This window comes from Calonectris borealis, chromosome 2 (assembly GCF_964195595.1).
Source record: "Calonectris borealis chromosome 2, bCalBor7.hap1.2, whole genome shotgun sequence".
Taxonomy (NCBI): Eukaryota; Metazoa; Chordata; class Aves; order Procellariiformes; family Procellariidae; genus Calonectris; species Calonectris borealis.
This window is the reverse complement of record NC_134313.1, coordinates 68584631-68605358: the sequence shown is the minus strand read 5'-3', so window position 1 is coordinate 68605358 and position 20728 is coordinate 68584631. Positions and strand designations below refer to the sequence as shown.

The 20728-nt window shown below is 38.5% G+C and overlaps 1 protein-coding gene across 5 annotated transcripts in view; it reads right to left on the bottom strand.

Moving 5' to 3' along the window:
• Positions 1-20728, bottom strand: part of INVS (inversin) — a 103738-nt gene that overhangs the window by 8977 nt on the left and 74033 nt on the right. For all 5 annotated transcript variants that reach the window (XM_075142240.1, XM_075142245.1, XM_075142242.1 and 2 more), the window contains 3 exons: positions 18797-19009; positions 10458-10759; positions 5353-6157 (listed from right to left, as the gene is read on the bottom strand). In XM_075142240.1, the coding sequence (XP_074998341.1) occupies positions 5353-6157; positions 10458-10759; positions 18797-19009 (1320 nt within the window). The remainder of the gene's footprint in view (positions 1-5352; positions 6158-10457; positions 10760-18796; positions 19010-20728) is intronic.

Sequence of the window (20728 nt, the reverse complement as noted above, 5' to 3'; positions counted from 1 at the left end):
CAGAACAGGAGCATTATTAAGAGACAGAAGAAACAAATGATCCAGTTTTGTTAAACAACACGTCACTTAGAACTTTTCATCGGGGTGAGGGAGGAAGAGAAAGTGAAGGGGGGGGCACAATTACAGGGACTTGCTAACATAACTTGAGCTAAGGATGGGTTATGTGAATATCGCTGCAGGAAAAACAATCGGGGAACTGTTTTCTACCTGAGCAGAAAAGAATACTAAGCTATTCTCTTGGAATTCAGTAATTACTGCCAGAAGCCTTTGCTGATATGTGAAATGACCCATTCACAGGCACTCCACCTTTGCACCCAGCTGTGAATTCGTAGTTGTAGAGAGCTTCTGCAACAAGAAGACAACTGTGGGACTCCGACACTGAGAAGATGTAGGCAGTGATCTTTAGAGCGTGTGCACACTTTTTTAATTCAGCTCTCCCATAACAGATCATTCTGATCCTAGTGAGAAAAAAGAATGGGATCGAGTTTGATGCTCTATGAATCTGATGTGGTGCCTTAAAATAGCCAATGCTTAGTCAAAAACACTACTGCACATGAAAGAAATGTGGAGTGTATGTGCAGAGTGACAAAGCTGGCAAATGGTATTCAGATTCATTGTTACAGAGGCTCTAATCTTAAAAAATACTGCTGGTAAAGTATGCGTGTAGCACCAATATATAAAAAAATACAGCTTGACTCCAGCAGGAGAGCAACAGTGACAGCAACCAACTTATTTCCAGCTTCTGTCGACTCACTGTGGACCCTGGAGAATGGTACGGGCCTCAGTGCCCCCCACGAGAGAGCGAGCCAGACACGGAATCTGTAAGCCTCAACGAGCAGGATAAGCAATTAACCTTTGGCAAGCCACACACCTTAAAATACACTTTTGAGGACTACATTTATAAAGTTTGTGGACTGTGGGAATTGAAACATTTGTCCGAGAAAGGCAAGTTTAATATACTTAAGTAGACCAGTACCATTGTGTTGTAGCTCACAATAGCTCTCAATAAACTTTCAATAAGTAAATCATGACTATAAAATTTGCAGAGTGAGACAAATGTATTTAATCCTAATTTAGAGAAATGCAGGAACTCAAGCATGTACTTCTACATGTTTCTAATGTAGAATGATACATTAACGATGTATAATTCTATTGCTGGCTACAAGTACATGCTATTTACCAGTGCAAGCCTGGACCCAAAAGACAAACACAAAACTGAGTGGGACCCACAGCCACAGAGTAGGTACCTGCTTAAGAACTATAATTTGACGTACATTGGATGGGAAATGAGGTATTTCAGAGAGAGTGTCAGAATAACTGACATAGTAGTAGTCAGCACATACAGCTTGCCTAGCGTCACCTAGCTGGAAACGCTAACCCTGACTTCTTGGCAGGTAGGTGCCACCATCTGACTTGGGGTCCACATCCTAAAATACCCACACCACCTCTTTTTTTTGAGATATATATGAACTCTGCTTCAAAGGAAGAGGCAGAACTCTCTTCTCTTTAAAAATAAACATTACTGCTGTGGTAATAGCATGGAAATTGGGAGGAGGAACTCTGGTCCAATTTCACAGCTCTCATCATCCATCGGAGTGTTTCAAAACAGACAATAAAGCTCACATTGAGCTTGAAGCATAAGCAGAAAAGGCGGCAGAACTGGCAGGCCTGGAAGAGAGAATGCAGGAGGGAAGCACGGCTCTTTGTAACAGTGTAGTGCTCTCGCCTCGGCATCGCTGGCCAATGAACTGTTCTGCATTCTGCATCAAAACATTCACTGAATTAAATGCATTATGATATCGCTGCAAACTTCATGAACTCAATCAAAGCTCTAGCAACAGTAAACCATCCATAGACGTAACAAAATGACAATGGAGGAACTGCCAAACTAATCTCTCCTGCAGTGTTGCAGAATTTATGAGCCTCGTTAGTGTTCTATAAAATAGGAGTTTTGCAAACAGAACAAATATATTTCTTTTTCTTTATTAATTCTTTAAAGAACAAAAGTCATTTAAACAATCTTTACTCCTCACAATTTCCAAAGTGGTGTAAGTAAGTGCATGCACTTCTTGCTGAGATAACACACCACTGCTGCTTCAGCAGGTGGACAGTTTAGAAAGATCTATCCAAAACGTTTAGATAGTCAAAACTTTAAACGGAATGCAAAGATTTCTACACAAGTAAGCTAGCTTGACACAAGGCTTTAGATCCCAGTTCCTGTGAGGAAATTTACACAAGCACTCACTACACATCTTTATGCTTTGACTGAAAGCTACGGCATGCACCTACTCCTCTATAAGGATTTTAATTTGGTGTTAAGTGAAAACAGAATAGCCTTCAGAAGCAACAGTTTCACTTACAGATATACTCTCCTAACTTACTCCTGACTTACCTTAGCTTTTGATATCTAAAAGGGTCTGAACACCTAAGACAAGAGTTCAGGATCTAAATTAGAAAAGAAAGCCGAGGAAGACATTGCCAGCACTGAGCTGCTTACATAGTGTTTGGAAAAATTTGGGAAGGCAGGCAATGTTTATTCAGCCTCTAGCAAGCAGCAGAGAGAGCTGATGGCAGAAGCCCTGGATCACTGGGAGAAGAAGGTGACTGCTTCGCTTTGCAGTTCAGTGTGAGTATGAGAAAAATCACAGAACCACGGAATGGTTTGGGTTGGAAGGGACCTTCAGAGATTACCTAGTCTAACCCTCCTGCCATGGGCAGGGACACCTTCAACTAGATCAGGTTGCTCAAAGCCCCATCCAACCTGGCCTTGAACATTCTGGGGATGGGGCACCCACAACTTCTCTGGGCAACCTGTTCCAGTGCCTCACCACCCTTATCATAAAAAATTTCCTCCTTATGTCCAATCTAACCCTACCCTCTTTCAGTTTAAAAATGTTCTCCTTATGTCCAATCTAAACCTACCCTCTTTCATTTTAAAATCATTGCCCCTTGTCCTGTCACTACCGGCCTTGCTAAAAAGTCTCCTTGCGTCTTCCTTCTAAGCCCTCTTTATATATTGAAAGGCTGCAATCAGGTCTCCCCAGAGCCTTCTCTTCTCCAGGCTGAACAACCCCAACTGTCTCAGCCTTTCCTCACAGGAGAGGTGTTCCATCCCCCTGATCATCTTTGTGGCCCTCCTCCGGACCTGCTCCAACAGGTCCATGTCTTTCTTGTACTGGGAACCCCAGAGCTGGATGCATAAATAGCAAATGGAGAGCAGAGATGATAAAGTACGGAAATAGGTGATACTGTACAAAAAAGTCAAATTTTCACCAAAAAAGAGGCTCCAAAATGAATTAAAAATACCATGTTCCAAAATTTTAACTTTTCACTGGAAGAGGAATGTACTCACAAAAGCCAGTGTAACTTTTATATTCCAACAACAGTGAAGAAATAACCTGGAATATTACTGGACTGCAAATCCAGCCTCATGCTGGGAAACATTTAAACTGATCAGTAAAAGAGCTGGAGCGAACAGAAGTATTTGCTGAGCCAACACAAATGTTTAAATGGCCACATTTCAGTTTAGGAACAAACGGACTGCCAGCTCGGACCATGGGGCTTCTGGTCTGGGGTCCCTTCCCTAGTAATGGGCAGCGTCAGCTCTTTCTGCAAATGACAAGACACTTCGTACTTCGTAAGTTAACTGTAAAAAGCAATGGAAGAAATACCAGTTCTCAAAACTCCACGAATAAGCAGCTAGTAATACTTGTGTCTCAGCTCCCTGGTATTTTGTGCATTAGGGAACACTCCACCTTGCAAAATAAGAAACAGAGGATTTTTTAAGCCTGGAAGCATCACTGTACGCAGGCAGCACAAACTCATGCTTCTTTACTGCCTTTCAGAGCTACGTGGTACTTGGCCACAAGGTCTTTACTTGTCAGAACAGCAGGCTTGTACAATAACCATTCAGAACTGTTCTCTCCTAACTTTCGGTCCCGGCCTTGCTTGATGCGGCCCAGAGGACATTACTGGAGTGGCTGAACCGCCCGGGCTGGCTGCCTCCCGGGGTGGATGCGGTGACAAAGAGAGCAGACCCTGATGCTCCAGCTGCTGAGTGCTGCCCTCTGCTCCACGCTGTGGCTGAGCCGGTTGGATGCAGACGCTGCCCTGCACTGGGAAGACAGCTAGTACTTTGCTCCTGGCACAGCAGAGGGGAGAAACAGCCCCTCTGCATTTCTCCGCGAGGGAACCAAAGCTTCCAGCATGACCCAGAAGAAGGGAGGTCTACCAGCAACTCAGCATTTATCCTGCAGGCAGTTGGGCATTAAGACCTGATTCTGCTGTTCCAGGAAACTTGCAGGTTTCCCAGGGACTAGTATGAAGGATGTTACTACCCTCTATATGCTCCCAGACATCCGCCAGCTGCTCCCTTTGATACAGTTTGGTGAACAATTTTTGCATCAGTACTGAACTATACCATAGGGCGTGAGAGTTGAGTTCTCAAAGGAACTTCCTTGTTATTTTTTCTTTAATTGAATACTAAGAAATATTAAAACGTATATGAAACTGTTAAGCTAGTGAGAGACCTGGAAAGATCAGTTATTAGTAAAAATCAGCATCCACTAAAAACTGAAGAAAATTTCAATGAAAAATAGGAAATAAGAATTATGTACATATTATATGCTTCACCTACAGCTACCATACTCTTCCTGTCAATTTTCATAAGAAATGAAATATTAAGGAGCATGTATATCAAGAATGACTGTATTTCTGAGGACAAAACTCATGCATTCATGAAAGCAGGACAACGCTGTGGAAAGCAAACATTGGGACATCTCGCTCCCTCCTGTCTGCTTCTTCTCTAGAGCAGTCATTCCTGCTGAATCAAGTTATTCCAGTAAGCTTCAAGTTTTGGCAATGAGCTCCATTCGAGCTTCCAAATCTCTTGTGGTTTGGTTATCCAGTTAAAAGTCAGGTCAGAATACAATTTCAGGTGTGTCAGTAAATGGTGCTGAAGGATCTGGTTACAAAAACCTTTTTCCAGAAAAAAAACGTATATCCCTACGTGTGCAAGTTTGCTAATGAACATGACAGCAGTGAACTCTAGGGTTAGTCAAATCTTGATTGGCACTCTCTAAAGAAATATCAGTGCTTGAAATAGAAGTTTAATAACTTCTCCAATTATTAAAAATCACCACTTACCTTGCACTTTTTATGAACTTACTCATGTAATTCTAGGTGACTGGAACACACTTCCACTTGTTTGGTGAAAAATTATTGAATTCCTGATTTATCACTGGTAATGTTGTAAGCAAAAGGACCAAATAAAGCACATTGCCGACCAGGCTAATGTAATTTACATCTACTTGTATCTCACTCTTCTGTAGCTACTAAAACAGTAGTTCTTACCTTCTCCATGTCCTCTGTATGACTGTAGCAGCATAGTTCTTCTTCCGAAACAGCTCTTTTCTTTTTCTTTCTTTTTCTATTATCTGCATTCGAATCTCTAAAGGGATTAGTTCAATATTTGTACTATGCCATGCGACAGAACATAATTGATCATCTGCATTCCTGGATCCAATTATGCCTGTTTTTTCCAAGTTCAAACTGTCATCAGGAGAACACACTGCTGGGTTTCTTTGCACAGTTCTGGTAGGTTCTGCCTCAGCAGACAATAAAGGGGAGAGCTTTTTTGCTAATTCATTATTTCCCACTTTGTTAGTTTGTTCTACAGCATGCACGCTGTCATTTCTGGTGTTTACAAATACCGTTTTGGCACTTCCTGGTCTACTAGAGCCAGCTGGTGAACATCGCTCGTCATTTACCTCTTTATTTCTGGATTTCTGCTGATGCCTTTTGCCTTTGGAAGAAGCCTCACACTGCTTTGAGTTTCTTGCAAGTTCACCAGTACAACTGACGTTGCAGAAGAACACAGCCGTTCCTTCACAGTGGTCCCTGTTGCCAGATGAAGACTGACTTTGATCTCTTAATTTTTCCCCAACACTAGCAGTCCTACAAGCAGAAGAAGTACGCCTTCTGCTCCTCCGAGCACAAATACCCGTTGCCTCGACAGTGTGTTCCTTGTGCTTTTCTCCATCAGGTTCTGTAGCAGCTGCAACTTGATGTTTCACTTCAACTTTTGTTCCCTCTTTTGCTTTGCCACAATGGAAATGGACACAACTTGACTTGCTTTTGATGTGTTTCCTCAATGAATCTTTAGACAGAGAAATGGAAACCAACATTCAGTCTCTGATCCGGCAAAACATAGTTCATGTCTCTAATGTTTTTGCTCAGTTACCTTTGAGGCACACTGGGATTTACTTAAATGAAAAAAATGTATAAGCAAAAAGAAGCAGAAAAGGACATGATTGCCTGTAACAGTACAGTCCCAAACTTCTTCATTTGCTTACTGTTCTACAAGTATTTTTCTTTCTCACATTACATTTGAGTTAGATGCCTAAAAAAAGTTCAGAGGGAGAAACTATTTCTTCACCTACCTGCATATACTGGTGTTCTCCAAAGAAACCAGCTCACCAGGTGGCGCAGGAATGCAGCCCCACGAACACACCTGCTCATTCCAGTGACGAGACCGTAGCAGACCTTCACTGTTTCAAGCTTACTCGCTGAGCTTCTGCCCTAGCCACCCTGCATCCCGGCACACGACGACAGACAGGGTAACCCACTGACCCAGGAAACCCAGAGCACGTGGCTTCTCGGTACTTTCCTTGACATCCTAAACGAAACTATGAAGTCCTTCCCATTTTTCCCTTGCTGCAAGATTTCTTTTCCCAGCCTAGGGTGGGAAAATAAATCCTGTGTGATAACTGCTGCTAAACACTCTCGTGAGGATGACTCGGAAGCCAGACTGGAGTGCAAAACTGAAAATCTCCATCTTCTATTTTGTTAGGGAACTAATAGGGCAATAAGAAAATAGACCAGACAGGATGAAATGTAACAGACACGGTGTTAAAGGGTAAGTAAGAGGGAAAAATAAAAGAAAGAGATCTTTGATATAATGGAATCACAGAAAATCTTCTGGATTTTCCAAAACCTGGTAAAACCATGGTACATTTATTCTCACTGTAACACTTGTACCAGATACTCCCTTGACTGGATAACAGAATATGGCAGATTAACAGATTATACAGAAGAAATTCAGGATTATCATCAATGATGTCTCCAACAGAAAAGATTTATCATGGTGACAAGTCAGTATGGGCTGGGAGGTTACTCTTACTCATACATGATTGAAGGGTAATTAGCCCTGTATGTTCTGGGACAGTGAAAACAAGTCTATTATTTTAATCTATTTTAATATATTATTAATTTAATGAATTAATTTTAAAATCTATTTTAATCTATTATTTTAATCTCCCAGAATGAAGAAGGAAATTCCCTCTCTCTCTCTCTCATTACACCTGGGGGATAGACTATTTTAAAAATGTGCCTTTTGAAGCCAAGATTTCTGTGGGCATAATCCCACTCTTAATGAAGCCAAGTACAAAATCGCCAGTGCCATCAATAAAAACGGTATAGGGTTGACAGTCAATTCAAACATCTGAAATTTCCAGCACTGTCACAACACTACTTTGATCTCCCATCAAGTTAATTTTTACAGTTGTAAGGAAAAAGAACACAGCCTTTTAAAAATGGCCTTGTCACTCTGAACTCACCAAAACCTGCTACCTGGTTTGTACGTATGGCATGTAGAACACATTTACTCTAACACCTTTAAGTCGTTAAAGTAGTATGTGCAGAACTTCAGAATCTGAACAACTGGGTAACTGAGGAATGGAAAAAAACATCATTTAAGTATTCTAGATCATCTTTGGAGGTTGAAATAAACTTTCTGAGATAGGAAGACCAAGCAATAACTAGTACAGAGCACAAAAAAGAACTTATCTGTTGCTACTATAATTAAGGCAAATCAGAGAATATACACAGGAAAGAGGATTTCTGAGTGGAGAAGAGATGAGAATAGACCCACCAACTAAATCACAGTTTTCATATATTGTTAGCAAATGCAAAAAATCTCTTTGCAGTTGCTGAAAATCTTTCTAAGTACCAGCCCACAGCATCTAAATTTATATTTAATTCCAATAAAACATCCAATGAAGTCCGTTAAAGTTTTGGTCACAAGAGGATTGATTAAAACACCTAATGAGAACTGATTAAAGGACTTAATGATTTGATCCTTACTGTGCCAACTTTCTTGGCATCATTCCAATAACAAAAAGAGAATGCTTATGTAAAAATGGCACAGCATTTTATTTCAAACACAGGCTTTTTAGATTGGGCAAGAGGGGGCTTGCTTTATGATCTCTGAAGGTAAACTGGTCTCGCTGTAGATGTAGACAATTATCATGCATTTTCAGAAGAACCTTGAGTAAAGAGTTTTGTTCTTTTCATGCTCAACACTCATGGTGAAGAAACATGATAAACAATAGTGAAGAATTTTCTATTTAAAATTCTATCTTTTGCAGAAATTATATTATGCTTTTAAAGATATATTGAAAAGCAAAAAATCTCCAGGCAATACCCCTTACGATTTTAAAACCATCAACATGGAAAAATTATTCTGGCACAGCTACTTCAGGAAATCTCCAACTTCAGGGAAGCCTTCAAATCAAAAGTCCAAGCTACATGCTGCTAGCATTTGCTGCTGGTTTGAATTCCCTAGGTTACTCTGAAAGGTAGTGTAGACAACTGAACACCAATGTGGTTTTTCAAACACAAGTATCAATATTAGAATCCTCTGCAGAAAATTTGGCAAATTCAGTCCTGATCTCTGCAGTCAGTTTGACCTATAGTCCGTGTTTCCCATGGACCACCTACTGCCTACTTCCTTAGGTCATTCTCTCAGTGCAAAACCATTACATTTGTTCCAAGAAACAGTGGGAGTCTGACTGATGCAATGCAGTTTCCATTGGCATAACCAATGGAAGATTTGTCAAAGAATGCATAGAGGAGTCAGTAAAAGAAATGGCTGTTCACTCCTCCTTTATAATTTCTTTGTCCTTCTCTTCTCTCCCTCTCACTGTCCTAATCCTCCCCACATCTTTCTTTCTCCTCTTCCTTTCTTCCATACTTACCACTTTCTCCTCATTGTGTTCATTACAACTACCCATTTTTCATTTGGCAACCACTGTTTCTGATTATTCTTACGGACTTTACTTTGCTGTCTGAATATTTTAATTAATATGAAGTTAATACATATGCAGATAAAGCTTGCTAGGATTTTTAACACCTGTGTTTATCATTACTTAGTTATCATAGTATAACTTAGGCTAAGATATATATGTCTGCTTTTATTATGAAAATATAGTCAAGTATTCTGTTTAGCAACACACTTCCATGTAAAAGCTAAAGAAATCTAGGTAAAATGATTCAGTAGGAATAGCTCTTGGACGTTCTTTTTCTTTGGATTATTATCATATTCTCATTAGCAGAATTTCCAGAGGAATTAGCAATAATTTTAAATCTGAGAAGGAGTTCTTGCAACTTACCTTAAATAAACTACTTATTCAATTTTTGCTTCTAATGATAACAAAGATGCTTTAACATGACCAGTTTTGAAAGATTTGAGCCATGGGCTCCTATAACTGGATGAAGTCAGAACTGATTGAAATGTTATTAAAATGTATATCTTGCAAAAACTAATATAGGAGTGGTGAAGAAATGATGATAAACTGATGATGCATTTACATATAGAATAAAGCAGTGGAGCAGGGCAAGAAAAGTAGCAGAAAGAGCTTTTTCATGCTGTTTCATAGTATAATTTCTAAAAACAGTCTCACCTCTCAAAAAATATCCTAGAGTGTTCTCAACAAGAGGACTTCAAAGACAAATCATAGGAGAACCCTGTCATGGAGAACGAAGCTGCCTGAACAGCTCCCTTAGTATGCTAGAGTGTCACTCAGAACAATTTTACCCTCATTTTAATCTTGTTTAAAAACAAGAGTTACAATTTCTCCATTAACATTTTTCAAGAATCCCACAGATATGCCAAGTATCTTTAATCTCATTTTCTCCAAACAGTGCAACTAATAGAACCCCTCCCAACAACCTGTTCTCACATATTTTAGGTATTTTTACAGACATTGTAGATACTGGTATTTTTGACTACTTAAGATGACAGAACACAAACAGCAAAAGAATCATAGAATCATAGAATCATACAGGTTGGAAAAGACCTCTAAGATCATCGTGTCCAACCGTCAACCCAACACACCATGTCCACTAAACCATGTCCCTAAGGGCCTCATCTACACGTCTTTTAAATACTTCCAGGGATGGTGACTCCACCACTTCCCTGGGCAGCCTGTTCCAAGGCCTGACCACTCTTTCAGTAAAGAAATTTCTGTAAAGAATCTGTATCTAACTCTGTCCTATATGAATTGCTTAAATAATGAAAGAACAAGAAATGATAGAAAGATAAAACAGGTCCTACACATAAAACACTCCCAGATATGGACAAAAAAAGATAATCAGGACAATTAAAAAAGATTACAAACCTTGCCTGATTTTATGACCTTCACTCTGAGGCTCTGCTGACAGGCAACTCTCCTTTGGTGTCCCTTTGTTGTGACAAGCTTTAGGTGAACCTCTACTGTTTCTCCCTGGTTGAATTTGCGAAGCATTGAGGGAGAGAGGTCTCTTATTCTGTACATCAATTGGTTTACTAGGTAACTGCGAGATGCTGGTAGTCTTCTCTCGATTTGCAGGATTCTGTTGTACTCGAAACCTATTTTGTTCCATATTCTGCATCCCTTTCTGCAGCCTGGCTTCTTTTCTCTTACTTTCCTCTTCACGTTTCCTGTAATTATAGTCAATACCATAAGAATTCCAAAGACAAAATCTTGGGAGCGTGTATCTAACGTGAACATGTTCCTGTCTAGAAACCAGACGCTGCCACAATAAAACCTTGACTATAACATCTTTTTCGTCAGAAAGGGACAGCTATTGCATTGAAGTGTCTTCGCTTGATCCAAAATAACAACTGGCTTGCAGCTACAGCCTAATGAAGGTTAAATCCTTATAAGCCAGCTGCCCATTCAGTTTGCGGGAGTTTAAACTGATTTTAAAACGCTCCCTTATCGAAAACAATGAAACTTAGTTTTTTTATAAATATACAAAAATTAAAAGAAGGATTTTGAAGACGTGTCAGGAGACAAGAAATACGATACTAATAACTATGTTTTTAATCACTAATGAACAATGCTTTAATATAAGTAGTAATGCAATGCACTGTATTTAAAAATCAGAAAACTTTAATAAAAGACGTCACCACTTTGAAAACTATTTTTCATACTTACCTGTGCCATAATTAATACAGACAATTATACACCAACTTCAAACTAGGTACTGGTACTAACTTGCTGCTATATATTTATCATTGGTAGATAATTAATTTATTTTCCATAAACAGATTATACATTATACAAATGATGAATACTGAAAATATGAGATGTGAATTAAAAACTTGTGTGCACATAGTATGCCATTACAATTATGACATTTGGTTTTCAAAAATGAAAGAAGTCACACATCTCTTAAATAGTGTAGATATACAAGAGAATTTTGGACAAGGTTAGGAAAGGCGCATCTGTTGAATAGTTTTGCAGCCTATTTTGAAATACAGCAGGATGTCCTTGCACTTTAGCTTTTAAATTCTTTTTCCTACAAAGCAGAATAAACCCAATAGCACATAGCAAACATTACATACCTACCTACCATTGAATGTGTTTTTATAAATTAAGCACTGGTTGTAAGATGAAGTGACGCTCTTCCTCTTGGAATGGACAGGTGGTAAATGTCGTATCATGTAGCTGCCTGATATTTTAACTTGCTTCCAATGCTACAACGTAGTTTGCAGACTGTTGACACATTAGCTCACAGCACAGCATATGACAGGTTAGTTATGCAGCGTGCCATCCCCAGTTCCTGTGAGTCGTATCAATGCCAGTATATGTCATTTCAGTGTGAGCTGCCAGGGAGAAGCCTTAACTTTATCTGTCAGTACTATCTTATCAAGTGCGCTCTGCAGAAGAAGCTGATTGAACTTTGTACCTGAAAAGCTGCTAATTGATCTAAAAAATACACTCTTGGCCGCCTGAGGTTCAGTATTCCCTCTGGCATGGAAAAAAGTGGCTAGTTTCAAATAGTATTGGCATTCCACAAACAGACTATATGGGGATGTCTGTCTCGTGTACAGTATGGATCTCACTGCCATTACTCTGCTGGTTGAGCTGATAAATCAGATCTTACTATTCACAGAATAGTCATTTTATTTTCTTCACAGAATCAAGCAGCCTATTACCAGTATCCTCCATTCAGGGTATTAGAAAAGAGAGTGTGAGAGAGGTTGTGCGATACACAATCAAGCCCAAGTAGTCCGCACTCTTTGGATGAGCAGATTAACTCCAAACATTAACTTCAGCAACATACCAATTGCAAAGTTAGTGAAATGACACAGGACTAGAAGTTGAGAAGAAGTAAAAGGGGATTTTTTTTTAAAAGGTCTTGTTTGTGTGCTAATTTTTCAGCTGAAGCTGATGAAATAATAAATGGAAGGGATTTCAAAGCTCCCTATTCATAGACCATCATCCTAACTGTCACAGTAAAGCTTAATTGATTAACAGACTCCTGAAGAATACTTATGAACCTCCCCTTGTGGCTTGCTTTATTTAGTTAGAAATACAGTTTGCTTTACAATGAAGGATACTTTCAAAATGAAAATTTCCAAGTTTTACTGTTGTCTGAGTTGAGAGACTAGGTTTCATGAACAAGTAAAGCAAGTAGACAAGTTCCTAACTTAAGGGCTCTCAGTCATTCTCAGGAGGTTCTGGCGACTCAGCAGGATCCAAATTTTGGCTCCAAAGTTAGAAAACTACTCTGTGATAACAGAGCTGGCATGCAAAATTTTCCACTTTAATTGCATCAGAATTTTGTCCTGAATGGTCATAAATTTGTATTTCATTACAAAAGTGAGAGAATGGAAACTGAGCCTTTAGCAGATGGAAAGGAACAGTTTCAGCCTTAAGCATTTGTGAAGACACAGAGATGCTTTGAATTTTTGATCCTGCTAAAATGAAACCAACCTTTTCTGTTCTGTTAAGAACACTTTACTTTTTGTATCTACTCTGTGGAGGACGTTTTAAATTTAGAACATGTCCATGTGCCTGGAGAGCATTTTTAAAGTTATCCTTGCAAAAAAAAAGTTACTTAAAAAATCGTAACTGAAAATATATCTCCAGGTATGATCCTACTGCTGCCAAAGCTTTATCTGAACCAAGAGGAGTTGTATTTCGTGTTGTATAAAGAGCTGTCTCCTGCTATACAATCTAGCATGCTGTTTGTTTTTGAAAGCATGACACTGTTGAATCACATCATGTTCAGCTTATGATCTACTCAACCTTTTAACAGACAGTCCTTAACAAAAATGCTAAAAAGACAGTTAATTTCCATCCAGTATTCCTGTGTTGATTGGTCTTGCCAGATGTGTGGAGCTGTCCATTTGTCCTTACCTAACCACCTCAACCATTTCTCATATGTATTAACACCATTCTGATTTCTGCTTTAGTCTTCAATGTGCTTACAAGTCTTACGCACCTTCGTGCCATTTGGAAATTTAAGATTTTACTTCTTAAATGAAAATACTGCATAGTATCAGATTCAGGATGGATTTATGCAGAATTCTCATCAATATACCCTTCCAGTTTAAAGTTGAACCATTAAACTACTCTTTGCATATGTTCTTCAAAGCAGTCTTCACCAATCTAATAGCAGTTTAATTCAAGCTACGTTGCCTACTTTGGTAATGAGAATGGCACACGAGAAAGTATGAAAACTTCAGGCAAGTCTGAATGACTTGTTCCTCCATGGCCATAAAACTTGTTATTCTGTCACAAAAGAAAATTGAGTTGGTTTGATATAATTTGTTCTTAGCAAATTCAGACCAGCCATTACTTCTTGCTTTGTTATGTTCCAGATACATAGAAGTTTGATTATTCATTCCAGGATAAGAAAGGTATGGATTTACTGTAATGAGTCCAGTGAAAGGCCATGAAGAAGCTTAAGGGACTAGGGCATCTTTCATATCAGAAGAGGCTGAGAGAGCTAGGACTATTCAGCCTGGACAAGAGAAGGCTCAGGGGGGAATCTCGTCTATAAATATAAATACCTGATGGGAGAGAATGAAGAAAATGGAGCCAGACTGTTCTCAGCAGCATCCACTGACAGGACAGCAGGCAATAAGCATAAATTAAAACTCATGAAATTCTATCTGAACACAAGAAAACACTTTTTTTACTGTGAGGGTTGTCAAACACTGGAACAGGTTGCCCAGAGAGGTTGTGGAGTCTCTATTTGCATAGATACTCAAAACTTGACTGGCCGTGGTTCTGGGCAAGCTGCTCTAGCTGACCCTGTTTGAGCAGGGGCAGGGATGGACTAGATGATCTCAAGAAGTCCTTTCCAACCTCAAAAATTCTGTGGTTCTTGGGATCAAGGTTTATACATCTACAGAGTCCTCTTCTTCTCCTTTGAGAAAGCAGACACTTTGCTCATTTTGTGAATTCTCCAGTCCCACCGGTCCTCCTAAAGTTTTTAAGGGTAAGCATTTTAAGATTATATCACCCAGTTTTCTAAACACCTCAGGATGAATTTTATCAGGCTAAGCTGATCTGAAAGCATCTCACTCATCCGATTAGTCTCTAATCTGTTGCTTCAGCATTTTAGCCTGCATTGCTGCCCTTCGTTACTAGTGTGAATTCCATTTGCTAATGAACATCATTTGACATTTAAGGAAGACTGAAGCAAAAAAAGACAGAACACTTCAGCCTTCTTAGCATCACTTGTGGATGAACTCTTTCTTTGCTCTTCCTTTTACAATGCGTATGTTTACAACGATTTATTGTGATACCTCACATCCCGTGCTAGTTGTTCTTATTTTGCACTGCAGCTTGTTTAATTTTATCATTGTACGTTATTATTACCCTCAATTTTACTAATTGCACCAAATTTCCACTATGCGCTCTCCCTTTTCAGGTTGCTGAAGAGCTCATTATTTTCTCTCTTGCTACACTTCCTATCTTTTCTCAGCATGCAGGCCTTACTACCAGTTTTTTGAAGAAACTCATAATCTACTTGTTCTCTCTTGCTGCTAGAACATTTTTCTAAATCTATTGAAGGCTGTTTAATTGAACTGTTTTATTTTCTTGCTGTTCTTCTCTTCCTAAATATCATGAGTTACTTACTCTTACTTTCATCCATTTCCCTTTCATATCCACATTCTCAATCAGTCTCCTCCAACTGGTCAGAATAAAAGCCAGAAGACTTAGTAAAAACAGAAGTATGGATTCAGGAACTTATTCTGAGAAATTCAAAAGGAATGTGAACAAGTGATGAATGAGTTCTGCAGCCCTTTCAAAACCCAATATATTGGACATCAGTTTTCTCTGAATATGCTTTAAACTCTTAAATATTATTTCCCTAAAGACTTGATTTTGTAAAAAGTAAAACAAAAGCCTCTCTTTAAAAAAGTTTTTAAAGTCCATCATTTCACCTGTATGTGGTCTGACTGTTCTTTAAATGCCTCCTTCCCAGACTGCCTCTGTGCTACTCTCCTAAAACACTGCTTCCCTCCTGCCAGGTTCTCCATCCCACCTATTAATAACCAGTTATTTTTACTCCCACTGAAGAAGAGCACCTATTATATTGACACATTTATGGCTGTTAAAATGTTTAGTGCCCATACATCCCATCAACATTGCGCTCTTCCAAAAGATCATAGGATCATAAGGTAACACATATTGGAAGGGATCTCAGGAAGTCATCAAGGCCAATGTTCTGCTCAAAAAAGGGTCAACTGTGAGGTCAGACTGGGTTGCTCAGGGTTTTATCCAGTTGGGTCTTGAAAAACTTTAAGGATAGAGACCGTACAAGCTCTTTGGGCAACCCGTTCCACTGCTCAATTGTCCCAACAGTGAAAAAATTCTCTTTATTTCCAGTCAAAATCTCTCTTGTTTCAACTTATGTCTATTATAAGTTTCCCAGGGATGAAAGTGAGGCCAACCAGTCTGCAGTTCCCCAGACTGTTCTTTCAGCCCTTTTTGAAGTTGGGTGCAACATTTGCTTTCCCCCAATATCATTTGGGACCTTCCCTGGCCACTGTGACCTTTCAAAGACGTTGGAAAGTGGCCTTTTAAGGACATCAGCTAGTTCCCTCAGCACCCTTGGATGTAGCCCATCTGGTCCCATGGACTTGTCTGGGCTGAGTTCTCTCAAGCGATCCCTGACTTAATCCTCCTTCACAGCTGGCAGCTCTCTTCCTCCTTGAACCACTTCTCTAAGCACAGAGGCCTGGGAGACCTTCTCGGTGAAGACTGAGGAAAAGAAGGCATTGAGTACTTCTGCCACACCTGTGTCCATTGTCACTAAATCACTTGCACCATTCAGCAACAGGCCCACATTTTCCTTGCTCAGCCTTTTACTATTAATGTAGAGGCAGAATCCCACCTTGTTACCTGTGACATCCCTTGAAAGCCTCAACTCCATTTGAGTTTTGGCTTTTCTGACACCATCCCTCCATGCCCAAGCAATGTTTTTACACTCTTCCTTTGCAGCCCGTCCCTGCTTCCACCTCCTATATACTGCCTTTTTGCATTTGAGCTCCGTCATGGCTTCCCTGCTTACCCAAACTGGTATCCTGATATGTCTCTTTGCTCAATGATATAATAGTGTGCATGTTGTTTTGGCCTGCATCAATTTTAATTTTATAATTTTATAAATTACCATTTCTTTGATATAGGTTTGTTCAACATGGGAAAATATGTTTGTATAGAAATATTTCACAGGCATTGAATACAATGAATGTAACTTTACCAGAAAATAATACAGGTATGAGATGTTGGTTGACTTTTTGTTAAGAAAGAAAAAATTTAAAAAAGCAGACTTAGGAATGATTTCTATTAGTGAGACTCTCTAAAATAACATATTACAAAGCAAGTTCTAAACACATACACTGAAAGAGTTGCGTGGGGGGGTTTCAACCCAGGAGTTTACCATCATTCTGGATTCCCACATAATGTCTACTTTTATTTGGAGAACAGATTTTTAAACATCAGTACGGACATTAGTTTTTTGTATGTGGCAACACTCTGGCCAATTTTAGCTGTGGAATGCACAGATGGGTACGCAGAATGATGACAACATAATGTCCGCTCCAGTTTATTACAGATCATAAAACTGCAATTAAATAAAATTTGTTATGTGACAACTTGATTTGCTTGTACACTCCAATTGTATTTTAATTCTGTTTTTATGGTATTTGGTACACAGACTTTGTTTCTATTGTTTTCAAACAAATCAGCAACAGCTTAGTAAGTTTCAGAAAGTACATCAGAAACTCACAAAGGAAAACAATTATAAAAACACCCCCAAATTTCCATGAGGCAATCCTTTTTCATTTGATCTTCTAGATGGGGTATCACAGATTCTTCTAAAAATGACTGTCATCACAAAGAATAAAATTACCTCATTTGGTAAAGTCAGTTGTGACCACACAGCAAGAAGCAGAGTTCTCCAAATTAAAAAGAAATACGTAAGATATTGTGATATTTTCAAAGGCAGCTTCTCCATGCATGGGTTTGACTTCTACTGACTTCAGCAGAAAAGGCAAATAGTAGGAGGGCTGCAAGTTACAACTTTAGGATCTAAAGATGTCAGCAAGAGATTAGTTATCTGATATTTCTAGCTTTGGTTCTTACTGGGCATTAACAATTATTAACCAGTATAGTAGTAGCATCCAAACCCAACGAAGGTCAGACTGGCCAGTTATACAGAACATCAAACTACCGAATTTGAAATAGAGCAGAGTGCAGCTGACTTTGTCTATGATACATGGATGCAACAAAAATACCTCTAGGTGCAATAATCATGTTATGTGTTTATTCATATGACCTCTCTTTACAGAAATAATACTACAAAATCATGCAGAAATCTTCTCAGACTGTTATGTTTTTTCATTCCAGAATCAGATTTCTTCAAGAGAAACGAGGTGCTAATTTGTTCTTCTTCATATGATGAATCTTAAGGATAAAGCTCAAGCAAACAAAGTATTTTGATGATCATTTATGTACCTTCTGATTTTAGAATTGCACTGCTTTGCTACCATTACCTCATTGAAATAGGGTAGAAACGCAGGTTCTGACCTACACATCTTACAAACAACTATTTGAATTGCGTATGTTAGTTATCTATAATCTAATATAATGATTTTATGGTAACTCTCTAATTCAAGAGCAGAAAATGTAAGTGCAGAGAATGATACTGCCAAGACAGAAGTTGCAAATAAAATCCAGGAGTTCAGTTTGCTAGAAAAGCACAACCTCCCCTGTGAAACACTAAGTTAAGCCTTATTAAACAAGGCTTTTTCTGTTTTTATTCTTCATCTATTTACTAATTTCTTTTCAAAACTGATATCAAAGACTTGATAGGTTAATAATTATTTCCATTACCTTAGAGTGACAAATGCTTTCCAAGGCTTTTTATCATCATACAGAGTATCAGGTAAAGATTCATGGATGCTAACATGCTAGTTTCTCACCTTTTAGTATTTTGCCTTGTTCTTGTATATTATATAAAGCTTGTTATTTAATTCGGGATTATTTGGAAAACAATTTCCATCTATAGGTGTACGGAAAAAAATCCATTATATACTTCCTACAGTTTCATGAATTTTACTAAGAGGAACAATAAATGATCATGAGTAACAGATAAAATCATACACTGATATATACAAACTCATGACAAATGTTTATTTGCTGGAGTAGATTTCAAGTCTCAGACTTACTTGGCAGCAGCATCTTTTCTCAGCTGTTCATGTTTCATTAAAAGATTCTTCCTCTCTTGAAAAGCCTTTCTAACTTTGTATCCTTTGTAGACAGCTTGAATTTTGAAAGCAGCAATGTCCTGTATGGCAGCTATAGACAAAGCCCCATGTTCTAACATGAACTGAATCACTTCATGGTGTTCACCAAGCAAGGCATAATCCAGTGGAGTATACCTAAAACCAAACCAAACCAAAACAAAACAAACCCACAACAATTACCATTGAACTAGAATTCTAACCATAATGTGCATTTACTTCATCCTCATTTCATAATAAGGCAACTTCTAGTATGAAGACAAATTAAATACTGTTTTCAGTAGGCTGTTTTACTAATTTTTTAATACTATTTTCCTGTCTTACTCATTCTACACACCATGATTATGTATAAGGCTTATTTTAGTCTCCTAATATAAGGGGAGGGAGGGGCAGACTATATGAAGTGTTGGATCAAAATCCTCCAAAGCCCTACCCACAGAATTCACTGCTTTAGGCAAGCAATCTTAAAAAGGTGTTATTGAGGTTCTCATAAAGAAATACAATCTAAATAAAAAGCAAGTTAAAACATTTTTTGTGTTATTTCCATATGAATTTAAGTTCTAGAAATTTACTGTCAAATCTGGCTTAAATCTGGCAGCCAAAACCAGGACACTTCTATACCAATGACTGAGGACAGTATGACTGACCAAGCAGCAGGATTACACCTGCATCAAGAGATAATTTTTTTTTTAAAGCACGAGGAAGACTGTTTTCAAATGTCTGTTTTCAAATGGACACCGGTACTAAAAATATTAAATGGCTTTGCTTTTTAATGGTGTCAAAGATGCCTAAGCCCTTTTAAAAATAATGCCCAAATTTCCCATTGTCAACACAGGAGCAAAATTTACATACCTCCCTCACCAACATTGAAACATTAGGCAAAGACATTTAGTGACTGAAAATTATCAGTCACAAACCATAATCAAGACCATATAATACAAGACTATCAAATAGCAAGTGTCAATGCATGTGATTGCGAAAATTAGGGCTCTTCTTGATAGTAACTTGCTAGGACGCAATGCTGGTAAGCAACGAAAAACAGACAGAAAGCACAATTGGACTTGCCATGCAGCAATGATTTGATGGAAGAATTAACAGTATCTGAACTGAAGTGTCTGCAGGAATAAAGACAATGACATAACATGAAAATTTGTATGTCAAGGTGTGTTGCTGATAGCATTTAAAGAGATACAGATTTTTGATAACCCAGGAATGGGAACTTCAGAAGGGACCTCATTTCAGAAAAACACATTTTTAAAGTATACCTAGTTTTGAATATTTTAATTAGCAGGTACAAAAGATATTAAAGTAAACTTTATACTACTAGCATGTATATGCCAAGACAATGTATTATATTACAGATCCCAGTCATGAAGACCCATATTCTTAAATGTGGATTCTCTAACTCCATTAGAGCTACGTTTGACAGTAAAAAATCACCCAAACCAAATCTAATAGGGATTTGTGCAACCAGACACTACCCATTCAAGGCTACTCACATACACTCCTCACAACCAGCCATTACTCTGTTGTGTCAGTTCAAAGCTTGTTATAAATTTTCTTTTCTACTGGTTATGTCTAAAGCAGATAGCTTTTAAATCAAGCTGGCTTCACAGGAAAACACGCAAAGAAGACATCAGCCATCAGCTGTTATACATAATTTAGCATGAAGTTGGTCAAGCAGCAGCTAGCCTGGCATCATGGGATGCACCCAGGCTGTCAAGTTGGATTATGAAATAATTTTGCAAAGAACAACAAACCTACCACCCTCCAGACTAGCACTTGATCACACATCTGCAAGCAGCTGGGCAGCTTAAAATCCTAGATGAAATCTCAGCTCCATCTTTTCACAAATCT